General features: G+C 41.8%; 1 protein-coding gene across 2 annotated transcripts in view; it reads right to left on the reverse strand.

Moving 5' to 3' along the window:
• Nucleotides 1-7,359, reverse strand: part of PRPS2 (phosphoribosyl pyrophosphate synthetase 2) — a 33,313-nt gene extending 25,954 nt beyond the window's left edge. For both annotated transcript variants that reach the window (XM_060769965.2, XM_060769964.2), the window contains exon 1: nt 7,123-7,359. In XM_060769965.2, coding sequence (XP_060625948.1) covers nt 7,123-7,244 — 122 coding nt within the window. In that variant the 5' untranslated portion in view covers nt 7,245-7,359. The remainder of the gene's footprint in view (nt 1-7,122) is intronic.
• Between the last annotated feature and the right edge of the window lie 6,312 nt (nt 7,360-13,671).

The following is a 13,671-nucleotide window of genomic DNA, read 5'->3' on the forward strand; positions in this document are numbered from 1 at the left end:
TATTCACTAAGTTACTATCTCTCAAGACTAACCTATACCACAGTATTGTTAGGCCAAAAAGAATCACTGTGATCTCTTTCAAAGAAGGGTTGGATACCAACAGAAATTACGCCATTCCCTAAAGCAACTATTTTACCATTGCAGCAAGTCTTAATTAGTATATGATTATATTAGATGAACAGACCAATGAACTAAAAGCATATAAAATATGGATGCACAACAAAAGCAAAAACTCAGGGCATAGGAGGGATGATTCAATATAAAATGTTGATGTGGAGTCAGATTAAAGTAATCTGAGTCAAATATTTTTCAAGGTGATGGAAATATTTAAGTAAATTGGGAGTGCTAAACAGTTTTGGCGGCAGAAGAAAAACTGGGAAGTAGTGATTGAAAGAGGTATTGCAGAGCTATGGGATAACATTTTTGGGTATGGAAACTATATCAAGTACTCACTAAATTATTATCTCTCAGCTTAATCTACCCCACAGAGTCTAAAGTCCTCTTCTGCCAGAGGCAAAATGAATACCCTTGTAGCTTCCTGATGTTTTCCACAGGGCAAGGAAATTTACCACTGAAAATCTGAAAGATTGCAAGCAGAGGGATGGAAAACTCCACTGACCTAATGCTTGATCCCATAACTTTGGAATTAGCCCATTAAAAATAAAAGACTAGCAAGCATGGGATGCTGCTTTTGCAGATAACCAGCCAAGTGTGTTAGAACCTATAACATGTGCCATAAGCAGCACATAAACTTGTTTTATATAATGGTGAGTAAATATTTTTGTTAAACAGCCAATCAGAAAAAAGAAACGTCATCAAGTCATATAGCAATAAAAAGGCACAGATATAAGCTATGTGACATCTGGTTTGAGAACAATGTGTGTGAAAGGGATCTAGGAATCTTAGTAGACTGCAAGCTGAATATGATTCAACAGTGTGATGCAGCAGCTAAAAAGTCAGTGTTAATCTAGTCTGCACCAATAGGAGTATTATGTTGGATCAAGGGATGCCATAGTCCCACTCTATTCTGCTTTGGTCAGACCTCACCTGGAATAAAACGGTGTCCAGCTCTGGGCACCACAATTCAAGAAAGATACTGACAAGTGTCCAGAGAAGGGCAGCCAAAATGATCAAAGGTTTGGAAACCAAGTCCTCTGAGGAATAAATGAGGGAGATGGTTATGTTTAGCTTGAAGAAAAGAAGGCTGAGAGGGGACATGAAAGCCAGGTTTAAATATCTGAAAGTGTTTCTCAAACTGTGCTGCTCCAGGTGTTTTGGACTTCAGCTCTCAGAAATCCCTGCCAGCTTACCAGATGTTAAAAATAGTGGGAGATGAAGTCCAAAATACCAAGAGCAGCACAGTTTGAGAAACTCTGATTTGAAAAGATGTCACACTGAAGAGTGGGCAAACTTGTTTTCTGCTGCTCTGATGGCCACAGAGCAGTGGATTCAAATTGCAGGGGGGGGGGAAAGATTCCATCTAAACATTATGAAAAACTTCCTGACATCAATAATTACTGTTTGGCATTGGAAGATGGTGCCTCAGAGTGTGCCAGAGTCTCTTTCTTTAGAGATTTTTAAGCAGTGGGTGGATGGCCATCTGTCGGGGGTGCTTTGGGGTTGGACTGGATGGCCCTTGGGATCTCTTTCCAGCTGTGATTTAATGGCAAACAGGATTGAGATTTTGAGAGGAAGAACTAGCTGCCTGAATAGAACAGAGAAACCGTCCTTATAAACTAATTAAAAAACCAGAGTGCTCTAGTATGCTTTACATCAATTATTGCAATTTTTGTCCTAACCTGTTCTTGGTTGGTTTTTGCAACCACTGTCTTAACAATTGGAGTCACTTTCACTGGTGAGTTTTATGTTTCGGGAAACATAGTAATAAGCTCCTTTTGATTACACATGTGAAGCGGAGGCGATTAGTACACAGAGTGCATATTCTAAGCTCCCAGGAAGGTCACATGCTAGAAAATTAGAGGAAGCAGATACAAATAATAGTGCTATTGCCCTCCAAGTCAATCTAGGATAGCTGAAAGCTGAAAGGCTAAGCACACAGACTTGAAATCAACAGGCCTTACTTCTGAACAAGTATGACTAAATTCAGAAATGCAAGTGCCTCCAATATCAAGGTTACCTATGTAAAAACAATCCAGAACAACAAAATCATTTTATAAGTTCATTTTCCTGTGCATTCATGGTGTTCTCTTAGCATTAAAAGCAAGGGAAAAACTGGAAGGATATGAACCTATATGGAAATCCTGGTGGTGCAGTGGGTTAACCGCTGAGCTGTTAAACTTGTTGACTGAAAGGTTGCAGGCTCAAATCCGGGGAGCAGCGTGAGTTTCCGCTGTTAGCCCCAGCTTCTGTCAACCTAGCAGTTCGAAAACATGCAAATGTGAGTAGATCAATAGGTACCGCTCCGATAGGAAGGTAACGGCACTCCATGCAGTCATGCTGGCTACATGACCTTGGAGATATCTATGGACAACACCAGCTCTTTGGCTTAGAAATGGAGATGAGCACCAACCCCCAGAGTCGGACACAACTGGACTTAATGCCAGGGGAAAACATTTACCTTTACCTTAGAAATCCTCCATAGATTTCACATTGTTCACATGATCACCAATTGCTCACTTTTCTTCATATTTCTGATTGTTTGTGAGATTATATTTGTTTTTAATGCATTCAGGGTTAAGAGATGTTACTGAATGGCAACACACATCAAACCTAGCCAGCAGAGTCAAGTGACAGGCAAGACATCTACGCTGACATGAAGAATATATCCGGTTTCCTGTTGTTTTGGATTTCAGCTTCCAGAATCCCTCAACAAATAGAAAAATGGGAGCCGAAAAACAAAACATATGAATGGTTAAAGGTAATTAATCCCAGCTCTAAAGATACAATTCATGGGCTGCACCCAAAGTTTAGGGATTCTTAAATGTGACTCCTGAAGTCACATTTTACTGAGGGGTAGCTCCCCCCCCCCAAAAAAAAATTGTCCATGGTCACCAAAACTGTCTGAAAATCCAATAATTTGTTTCCTACCACCCAAACTTTCCCCAAAATCCAAGAAAAATAAAAGCCAAAATGGCAGCCCAAAAGGATGTTTTCTTGAATGTCGTTTTTAATAACATTTTTCTTCCTATGTACAGCACTGGAAATGTTCCTGCTTGTATGATCTGGCTTGCCTCAAGTACAGAAGGGTGTCCTTTGTGATTTTACAAATATACAGGAATGTCTTTTTCCTTAGGTCTTGGAGATGAATTATAAAAAATAGAGTAGTTTAACAAGAGTTCCTAAGAAAGATCAGACCGTGAAGCTTTGTAGTAACATCAAGCCAAAGGAAACGCTTGATTCCTTTTCCCCTTCCGTATCCTATAATCCTAGCCAGCATCAATTCAGGCATGCCAAAATGTGCCAGTGCAGCCTGGCAGGTGGAAAGGGATGCTCCCAGAACCTGTAAAAATGCACACTCCTATCTTATCCAAACTCACAAAATGATCATAAGCTGAACAAAGATCCAGCTGACATTTTCTACAACTGCAAAATATGATTCTTTTCAAGTGTTGGGGAAATGGCATAATAGAGCTTTCAGAGGGTTCACGGACAAAGATATTTGGAGGCTCTGCAATGAATGACAACCAGAAATGAACACAAAGGTGTTGTTAACTCATCACAAATTATGCAGTCAGGTTTCCATGTTTGGGGAAAATTCAGAGTTTCAGGACACCAAAGGTGCAAAGTATGGACCTCGCTTCGAGTAAATCACCTTCACGATCATGTTATTCTCTTGTGCCTTCAAGTCAAGCCTGACTTATGGTGACCTTGTCTCAAGGTTTTCTTGACATAAATTATTTTGAGGAAGTCGGTCACTGTCTTTTCTTAAGGCTGAGAGGTGTCTAACATCATGCAGTGGATTTCTAGAGCTATGTAGGAATCTGAATCCAGGTCTCCTGGTGATCGAACCAATTATTCTAATAAAGATTTTCCCTTGACAGTAAGTCTAATCATGTCTGACTCTTGGGGGTGGTGCTCAACTCCATTTCTAAGGCGAAGAGCCGGCATTGTCCGTAGATGCCTCCAAGGTCATATGGCTGGCATGACTGCATGGAATGCTGTTACCTTCCTGCCAGAGCGGTACCTATTGATCTACTCATATTTACATCTTTTCAAACTGCTAGGTTGGCAGAAGCTGGGGCTAACAGCAGGAGCCCACCCCACTCCACAGATCTGAACTGCTGACCTTTCAGTCAGTTCAGCAGATCAGCAGTTTAACCCACTGTGCCACTGGGGCTCCAATTATTCTAGGTTTTGGCTAATTGACAAAACCAAGGTTTTAGAGATATAGTACAACTCCTTTATCCCTGGATTCAATATCCATGGTTACCGATGCTCCAAATATATAAATACACACACACACCTTTCTCCAGAAGTGTTGGTGAGCCTTTCTAGGTCCTTTAGTTCTAGTCTATAGTAAGTATCCTGTCCAAGTATAGTCAAAATATAAGGTTTGCAGTTATACATGGGTTATATGGTACATACAAAATAGTTTATGCAATGAGATACCTTGGAGATGTGACCCAGATTTAAACACGTGCTTCATGTATGTTTCATATACACCTTATAAACATAGCCTGAAGGCAATCTAATATGCAATATCTTGAATAATTTTGTGCCTGAAGCAAAGTTTGTATCTATCAAGTCATCAGAAAGCAAAGGTGTTACTGTCTCAGCCACTCGATTTTGGGATTCCGAATAAAGCTTTTTATGCAGGTTTATAAAAGCAGCCTGTACTTGCTGAACATCCAGGCAAGAATTCCTGACTGTTTGGTGGTTTTAACTATCTTATCACACAAACAGGAAAAAATAATTGCAGCTACAGAGGGAAACTTTTCCCTGCACCTCATGCTCCCTTTGCACACACACTTTTACACACACAGGGGACTGTCCTTTGCAGGAGGGAGTATACAGAGAAGGCAGCAGTTGGCTCAAAAGGAGGGACACACTCTCAGCCTCAGTAGGAAGAGAAAGGCAAAACCCTTCTGAATTAATCTTGCCACTAAAGTCAGAAACAAATTGAAAATACATACACAACAGCAACCAACACACTTGCCACCAAGAGTTCTCTATTGTAGAATAAACGCTGTTTAAGACCACTTTTGTTGTCATGGATCAATAATAAGGAATCTGGGGAGTTGTCAGGGTTTTGTTTCCCAACAAGGAGAGTTTTATGTATTTTAAATAGATTTTTAAAGACTCTAAGATTGGTTGTTGTAAGTTTTCCAGGCTGTATGACTATGTTCCAGAAGCACTCTCTCCTGACGTTTCACCTGCATCTATGGCAGGTATCCTAAGAGGTTGTGAGTCCTGCTGGAAACTAGGAAAAAAGAGTTTACATATCTGCTGAATGTCCAGGGTGGGAGAAAGAACCATCTGTTGGAGGTAAATGTGAATGTTTCAATTGGCCACCTTGATTAGCATTTAATGGCCTAGCAGTTTCAAGGTGTGGCTTCTTACTGCCTGGGGGAATCCTTTGTTGAAAGGTGATTAGCTGTCCCTGATTGCTTCTTGTCTGGAGTTCCCCTGTTTTTGAGTGTTGTTCACTCAAAGTTGGTTCTAAATTTGTTTTTAAATCATGCCTGGTTTAATTCTATTTTAGCACTCAATTTTCCTAAGTTTTATATTGTATTGCTTTTAGGGCTGTCGGCTGCTTTGAGTTTCTCTTAAGAGAGAATAAGCGGCATACAATAATAATAATAATAATAAGTGTGATCCAATACAACAGCCAGCAGAGTGATCTTGTTTGCTATGTACTAATCTTGTTGCACTTCCAATAATAGAAATAATAATAATGGCCACCTTACTTGGATCTGCGCGCATCATTCAAAAATACATCACACAGTCCTAGACGCTTGGGAAGTGTCCGACTTGTGCTTTTGTGATACAAAATCCAGCATATAGACCTCGTTTGCTGTGACAACTGTGCTTTTGTGTCAATAATAATAATAATAATAATAATATGAGTCAAGGTGGTTCTAGTGGTGATTGGCATACTGGGTGCAGTGCCTAAAGACCTGGGCCTGCACTTAAACACAATCGGCGTTGACAAAATTACCATCTGCAAAAGGCCACCCTACTGGTATCTGCATGCATTATTCACTGATACAAGAGTTGCCTTCGGGCTGAGAAAGGTGGGATAAACATGTGGTAAATAAAATAAATAAATACATAACATACTCCTAGATACTTGGGAAGTGTACTCATCTTGTTGCGTTTCAAATAATAATAATAATAATAACAACAATAATAATAATAACAATAATAATAGCAATAACAATAATAATCGCTCTCTCTGTACAGGAATGATGTCTCACCAAACTACAAATCCCAGGAGCCCATATCTTTGAGGAATGCAGTTAAAGTGGTGTCAAGCTGCATTCATGTTTACAGTATAGAGCAGGTATGGGCAAACTTGGGCCCTCCAAGTGTTTTGGACTGCAACTCCCACAATTCCTAACTGCCTCAGGCCCCTTCCTTTTCCCCCTCAGCCGCTTAGCTGGAAAAGGAAAGGGCCTGAGGCAGTTAGGAATTGTGGGAGTTGAAGTCCAAAACACTTGGAGGGCCCAAGTTTGCCCATGCCAGGTGTAGAGCCAATCACACTTACTTTCCAAGGGTGCATCTACACTGTAGAATTGGTACAGTTTGACACCATAGAATCCTAGAGTTGGAAGAGACCTCATGGGCCATCCAGTCCAACCCTCTGCCAAGAAGCAGGAAAACTGCATTCAAAGCACTCCCAACAGATGGCCATCCTGCCTCTGTTTAAAAGCCTCTAAAGAAGGAGCCTCCACCACACCACTTTAACTACTACAAAGGCTGAATGCAATTGAAACATGGGAGTTGTAGTTTTACAAGCCACCCACCCCCCTCCTCTTTTGAGTCCCAGGATCTCTTAACATTGAGCCACGGCATTTAAAGTGGTATCAAAATGCAGTATCGAGGGGTGCCCTCCTGGAGGGTCACGTGGCCTTCCCTAAAAAAACCCTCCTTTAGGGGAGAGAGAGGGAGAGGGGAGGGGGTTTGGAGGCTCCTGCTCGGCTTGCCCTGCCTCCTCCTCACCTGGTCTCCTGGTTGCTGAACTTCTTGGTCACGACTTTGCCCAGATCCAGCCCCAGCCGGTCTGCCACGCGCTGGGAGAGGTCCTGGTGCGAGCTGCCGCTGAAAAGCACGATGTTGGGCATGGCGGAGGCGAGGGACGCGGAGCCTGGCCTGAGCTGAGCTGGGGAGGAGAAGAAGAGGAGGAGGAGGAGGAAGGCCCCAGAGAGAGAGAGAGAGAGAGAGAAAGGGAGAGAGCGCGCAGGCAAGTCAATGCCGGAGGCCACGCCCCCTCCGCCCCAGGCCACGCCCTCTCCCCGCCACATCGGGAAGGACCTCTTCCTCCAGGATCCAGAGGTTCGGCCGGGGCGGAGCCGTGACGTCACCAAAGGGGAGGGGCTTGAAACTGCCTCCTAGAGGGGACCATAGAGGCGTGGAGGTGAAAAATATTAAAAGAGTGACGCAACCTTCTTTTTTTTTGTTCAGTACCTTCAAGTTCACTTTGAAAGTTCCCTAGTTTAAGGGCTTTTTGCAAAATCATAATCATAACAACAGCAAATGACTAAGTTTGAGTTTGATAGATCTTATAGAAGCAACGTAATTTTAAAGAGAGAGAAGAACAGAAAGGAAGAAACCATGAAAATGAACAGAATCTGGCTACCAGCATTAAAAAACTCAAAAATTACAACAGCAAAACAACAGAGGGGAAACAAACAGGCACATGAAATCACCCTCAACAAAAGATTCCCCCCAGGCACTTCCAAGCCATTGAATGCTAATCAAGGTGATCAGCTGAAACATTCACATCTAGCCCCAGCAAACAAAAGTCCTTTGTCTCACCCTGGTCATTCCACAGATATATAAACCCATTTTTCCTACTTCCAACAGACCTCACTACCTCTGAGGATGCTTGCCATAGATGCAGGCGAAACGTCAGGAGAAAAATTGCCTCCAGAACATGGCCATATAGCCCGGAAAAACCTACAACAACTCAGAGAGAAGAATTTCCTGCTCCAGAGTGTGGTGGAGGTTCCTTCTTTGGAAGCTTTTAAACAGAGGCTGGATGGCCATCTGTCAGGGGTGCTTTGAATGCAATTTACCTCCTTCTTGGCAGGGAGTTGGACTGGATGGCCTACGAGGTCTCTTCCAACTCTAATAATAATAATATTATTAGTGGTGGCCCCCCCGGCTGTGGAACACTCTCCCTGTAGACATCAGACAGGCGCCCTCCCTGATAACATTCCGCAAGAGGCTAAAGACGTGGTTGTGTGAGAAGGCGTTTGACTAGTGCTACAACAATTGGCAATGACGATTGGAACGGAACATGGATAACGAGATTGGATTGTGATTCTATGATGAGACGTCGCGAATGATTTAGTGTAATTGTATTATTGACTGTGATGTTGTTATTGTTGTCTGTGATATTGCTTATATTGTAATTTGTTTTTATATGTTGTACACTGCCGTGAGTCGCCCTAGGGCTGAGAACGGCGGTCTACAAATGCAGAAATAAATAAATAAATAAATAAATAACAACAACAACAACAACAACAACAACACTTTATTTGTACCCCACTACCATCTCCCCAAGGGACTCAGTGCGGGTTACATGAGGCCGAGCCCAAACACAACAATACAAGCAACTAAAAAAAAAACATAGACAATAAAATATACAACATTATCAATAAGACCACACACAATTAAAAACAGTGGGAAGGCCAAATGTAAGGTTAAAATGGGAAGTAATGCTGGGACATGGACAAAAAGGTGATAGTGGTGTTTGTGGAAGGGCATATGAGCAGAAATGTAAAGTGCTTTGGAGGACAAAGTGCTATGAGATCATTATTCCGGGAAGGCACACTGGAACAGCCACGTCTTCAAGCTCCTCCTGAAGACTTCCAGAGTTGGAGCCTGTCTGATGTCTTTAGGGAGTGAGTTCCAGAGTCGAGGGGCCACCACCGAAAAGGCCCTCTCTCTATCATTTTATGATTCTATGAATACGTCGCCTGTCAGAGCCTACAAGAAAGTTAGAAGTCATTTTATATTCAGGACAGAAAATTAAGAGCAACACTCAGAAAACAGGTGAATTCCAGACAGAAAACAATCAGGGCCAGTTTACACCTCCCAACAAAGGATTCCCTCGGGTAGAAAACAGCCAGGTTTTGAAGCTGCAAGGCTATTCAATGTTAATCAAGCTGGCCAATGGCAACTTTCACACTTGCCTCCAACAGACAAGAGTTCTTTCTCCCACCCTGGACCTTCCACAGATATACAAACCCCACTTGCCTTGTTTCCAACAGGCTTGACAACGACTGAGGATGCCTGCCATAGATGTGGGCAAAACATCTGAAAAGAATGCTTCTGGAACATGGCCGTACAATCCAAAAAACGCAGCCTTTTCATGCTAGAAGAACCTTTGAATTAATTTCCTGGTCTCACATGGGACCCCAAGTGACCTCACATGGAAACCCATGGGCCTTCAAGTCATTTTTGACTAATGGAAACCCTATCATAGTGTATTCTTGGTAAGATTGGGATTTTGGTAGTGACCGGGCCTTATACAGCCTTGTGATGGTGAGCGGGGTTACCCCCCAATTTTCTCCACCTAGTGGTTCTACGTAGTAGACTCCACAAAATGCTCTGTGCAGGCGCAGAATACCCAGTTGCGTGAATTCACAGATAACCACTCGAAGAAATGCAGCCACAGGTAAGCAACCTGTACTTATACAGTGAGTTTTGTGCTTTCCACATCTCCAAACTCTTGCTCCTTTATTGTCGGCTGCAGCAGGATGGAACTGGAGAAGATTATAGGAAAACACTATAGGATAGGGTTACACAACCACTGTGCAGGCAATGCAGGCCAAACCTATGCACTTTTCCTGTGTGAGAATGTATCTTAGGCCCTTTCTACACTGCCATGCTGCAAGTCGCTTTTGGTCACTTCTGGTGTGAGAGAATCAGCCGTCTACAAAGACGTTGCCCAGGGGATGCCTGAATGTGTTGCAAATCCTGCAGGGAGGCTTCTCTCATGTGCCCTTCTCTCATAGTAAAGACATCTACCCTTGTGCTTTGCTACTCATGCCCAGTGTGGACCACATCTCACCACACTAAAAAGAGTGGATGTGGCTCTTAATGAGACATGCCGCATTATCACAGGATGTCTATGCCCTACACTACTGGAGAAATTATAGTTGTTGTTGTTCATTCATTCAGTCGTTTCCGACTCTTCGTGACTTCATGGACCAGCCCATGATAGAGCTCCCTGTTGGTCATCATCAAGGATACCATCCATCCATCTTGCCCTTGGTCGGCCTCTCATCCTTTTTATTGTAGTATTTACTATAGTATTTATTATAGTATTTATAGTATTATAGTATTGCACCACCTGACATCCGTTGGGAAGTAGCAGCCAACAATGAAATGGTCCTTCCATTATTCTACAGTGTAGGTGGGAAGGGCACATGACCCTCCATGAGTGCACCCATCTACACTGTAGAATTGATGCATTTTGATACCACTTTAAATGCCATGGCTCAATATTATGAGATTCTGGGACTCAAAAGAGGGGGAGGGGGCTTGTAAAACTACAACTCCCATGATTCCATCGCATTCAGCCATTGTAGTTAAAGTGGTGTCAAACTGTATCAATTCTACAGTGTAGATGAACCCTTGGAAAATAAGAGTAATTGGCTATGCACCTGGCATAGGCAAACTTGGGCCCTCCATGTATTTTGGACTTCAACTCCCAGCATTCCCAACAGCCTCATGCCCCTTCCTTTTCCCCCTCAGCCACTTAAGCGGGGAAAGGAAAGGGCCTGAGGCAATTAGGAATTGTGGGAGTTGAAGTCCAAAACACATGGAGGCCCCAAGTTTGCCCATTCCTACTCTAGAGAGAGGCAGATAAAGGCCCTGAAGGGCGGCCATGACAAGGGCTTCCACGTAAGTCAAGGAATCCATCAGGGTATTCAAGTTTTTTAAAGAGAGGGGAGGGGGTGACACAAATCCCTCGCAGGACTGCCTGCGCCTTCGTCTGAGGCTGAGAGAGTGGGACTCAAGGTCAAGAGAGAGTGACTGGCACAAAGGCTACAGTCTGAAAAGACTTTATTTCAAAGGGAGGATTGTTTGCACCTTCCTTTGAGGCTGAGAGAGTGTGACTCAAGGCCAAAAGTTTGTGACCCGCTCAAGACAACAATGTCTTAAACAAGGATTTCACAAGCGGGCTTACTGTGCTGTCCTAGGTCAATCTACTTAGAAGAAAGTCCTGACTCATAAGGGGGAGAGAGCAATTCCAGGTGGATGGATTTCATTAGTAGTATATGTTTTAATGGTACATTTCTCATTTGATTAATTTCCTTTTTTGAGTATTCCTTAAAAATATATTTTCTAAACTCATTTTTATACCTTTAGTATTTATTTCCATCCAATCTGTATCAGTTTTGTTTAACATCCTTTCTACCACATGTCTCAATTGGTTTACTTCATAATAATTTTTAATTTTGGGTAGTCCTAATCCTCTTCCTTTTTGTGGTTTGTACCAGTAGCATTATGGGGGCCCCGGTGGCGCAGTGGGTTATACCCCTGAGCTGCTAAACTTGCTAACCGAAAGGTCGCAGGTTTGAATCCGGGTAGCAGCATGAGCTTCCGCTGTCTGCCTCAGCTTCTGCCAACCTAGCAGTTCAAAAACATGCAAATGTGAGTAGATCAATAGGTACCGCTCCGGCAAGAAGATAACAGTGCTACATGCAGTTATGCTGACCACATGACCTTGGAGAGATGTCTACAGACAATGCCAGCTCTTCGGCTTAAAAATGGAGATGAGCACCAACTCCCAGAGTCAGACACAACTGGACTTAATGTCAGGGGAAAACCTTTATCTTTACCTACCAGTAGCATTTATTTATTCTATTCTTTTCCACATTTTTACAAAATTTGTTTGTTGTTTGCTGCCATTTATTCAGTTCAATTTTGGAAATTTTGAGGGGTATCATTCTAAATATAACATTTACTTTTGGTAGGATTTTCATTTTAACTAAGGCTATTCTGTCAAACCAAGATAGGTGTGTATTGTTATATTCAACTAATCTTTCCTCCGATCTTTCCTTAATACCTCTAAATTTTTCCTTTTCAAAGAGGAACTCCTTCATTTAGTATTTCAAGGAAGCCCGGACTCTTGGGGATCTCATTCATAGCATCACCATAAGTCAAAGTTGACTTCACAGCATGTAATCACCACAAATCGTGCTAATTTATTCTTATACACTCCTCTGGCATCCAATTCCTTCAGATCCTGGTCACCCTAGTGGCTCCTAATGTCTAATACTGTTCACAAGACTTCTGACATGTTTTCATATTGTTAACTTATGATGTGTATAACACTTTTAAGTCAAAGCTTCCACATTACCTTGCAATCCTTTGATTCTTCCCTGTCAATATAGCCATTTTAAAATAACCTTTTTATTGTTGTTACTTTGGTCAGGTGCAAACTTTCCTCTTTCATACACAAACACAGATATATTGATATATATGCACACACCTACAGATACACTGTTGTAATCGTTTCATTTGTGTATTTAAGCCTTAAATGTAACTTTAGTGCGTATGCAGTACTTTGAATTAACTCATATAGTTCTTACGGTAGTAATGTGGAAATCAATGTCTAATTGTATTTAACACTTCTCAGAATGTGAAGTACCACATTCATATTGCCTTTCGCGTTTATTTCCTTGTTTTGTTTTTCAACTTTTAAAATACGTTTTTATTGTAAACACAGGTAGAATAGTGTCAAAATTAGCCACCGTTACAAAATACATATTGAATGTTGTTCTCTTAATATTCTTAACCTTGCCGATTCCAGCCTTATCTCCCACTTTTGTGGAAGGGTCCAGTGTCTATCGATATTACACCCCTCCCCCACCCTCTGGGAACAGTACTTTCCTCCATTCAGATATTATTTTAATTGATCAATCGTGAAGAGAGAATGGTTCAGTTCTTTATATTTTCCTTTTCCTTTATCTATCAATCTTTCCGATTTCAGATCCCGGTTCTTCTTAATTCAGCCTAATGTGTATTTGGTTCTCCTTTCAAGGATGTAATCCTGAAGCATGTAGTCTGCTAGGTATTTGAACCATTTTTTAACTTCCCACTTTCTATGCTCTTTCAAACCAGAGGCTACAGTTGCTTGGGTGGTGACTATCATGTATTTTATACTTTCCCCCCGATCCTTGATATTTTGTTTTTCTAATTGATTTTGTTGGCAGGTTCTTGGGAAGAGGGTTTCTCCCTTCCTCTGCCAGTAATTCTGAAAATAGCTCTCTCTTCACTTTGTAAGGAAGAGAATTCGGTGGTAATGACATTTGGCATTTATAGATGATCACTGCAAATTTTCAACCTTTTTTCGTACAGTGAAAAACAATCTTTCTGATTATTCCGATTGTCAAGTTTCATCCTGAGTGGGGAAAAAAAACAGATTTCTTTTTGTTTCTTAGATTTTTACTTATGGATAAATCAGCATGCTTGACTAAAGGAAATAAACTAAGCATTGCATTTCAGCATTGGGAGTGATGTGTGCATTTA

This window comes from Anolis sagrei, chromosome 3 (assembly GCF_037176765.1).
Source record: "Anolis sagrei isolate rAnoSag1 chromosome 3, rAnoSag1.mat, whole genome shotgun sequence".
NCBI classification, from domain to species: Eukaryota; Metazoa; Chordata; class Lepidosauria; order Squamata; family Dactyloidae; genus Anolis; species Anolis sagrei.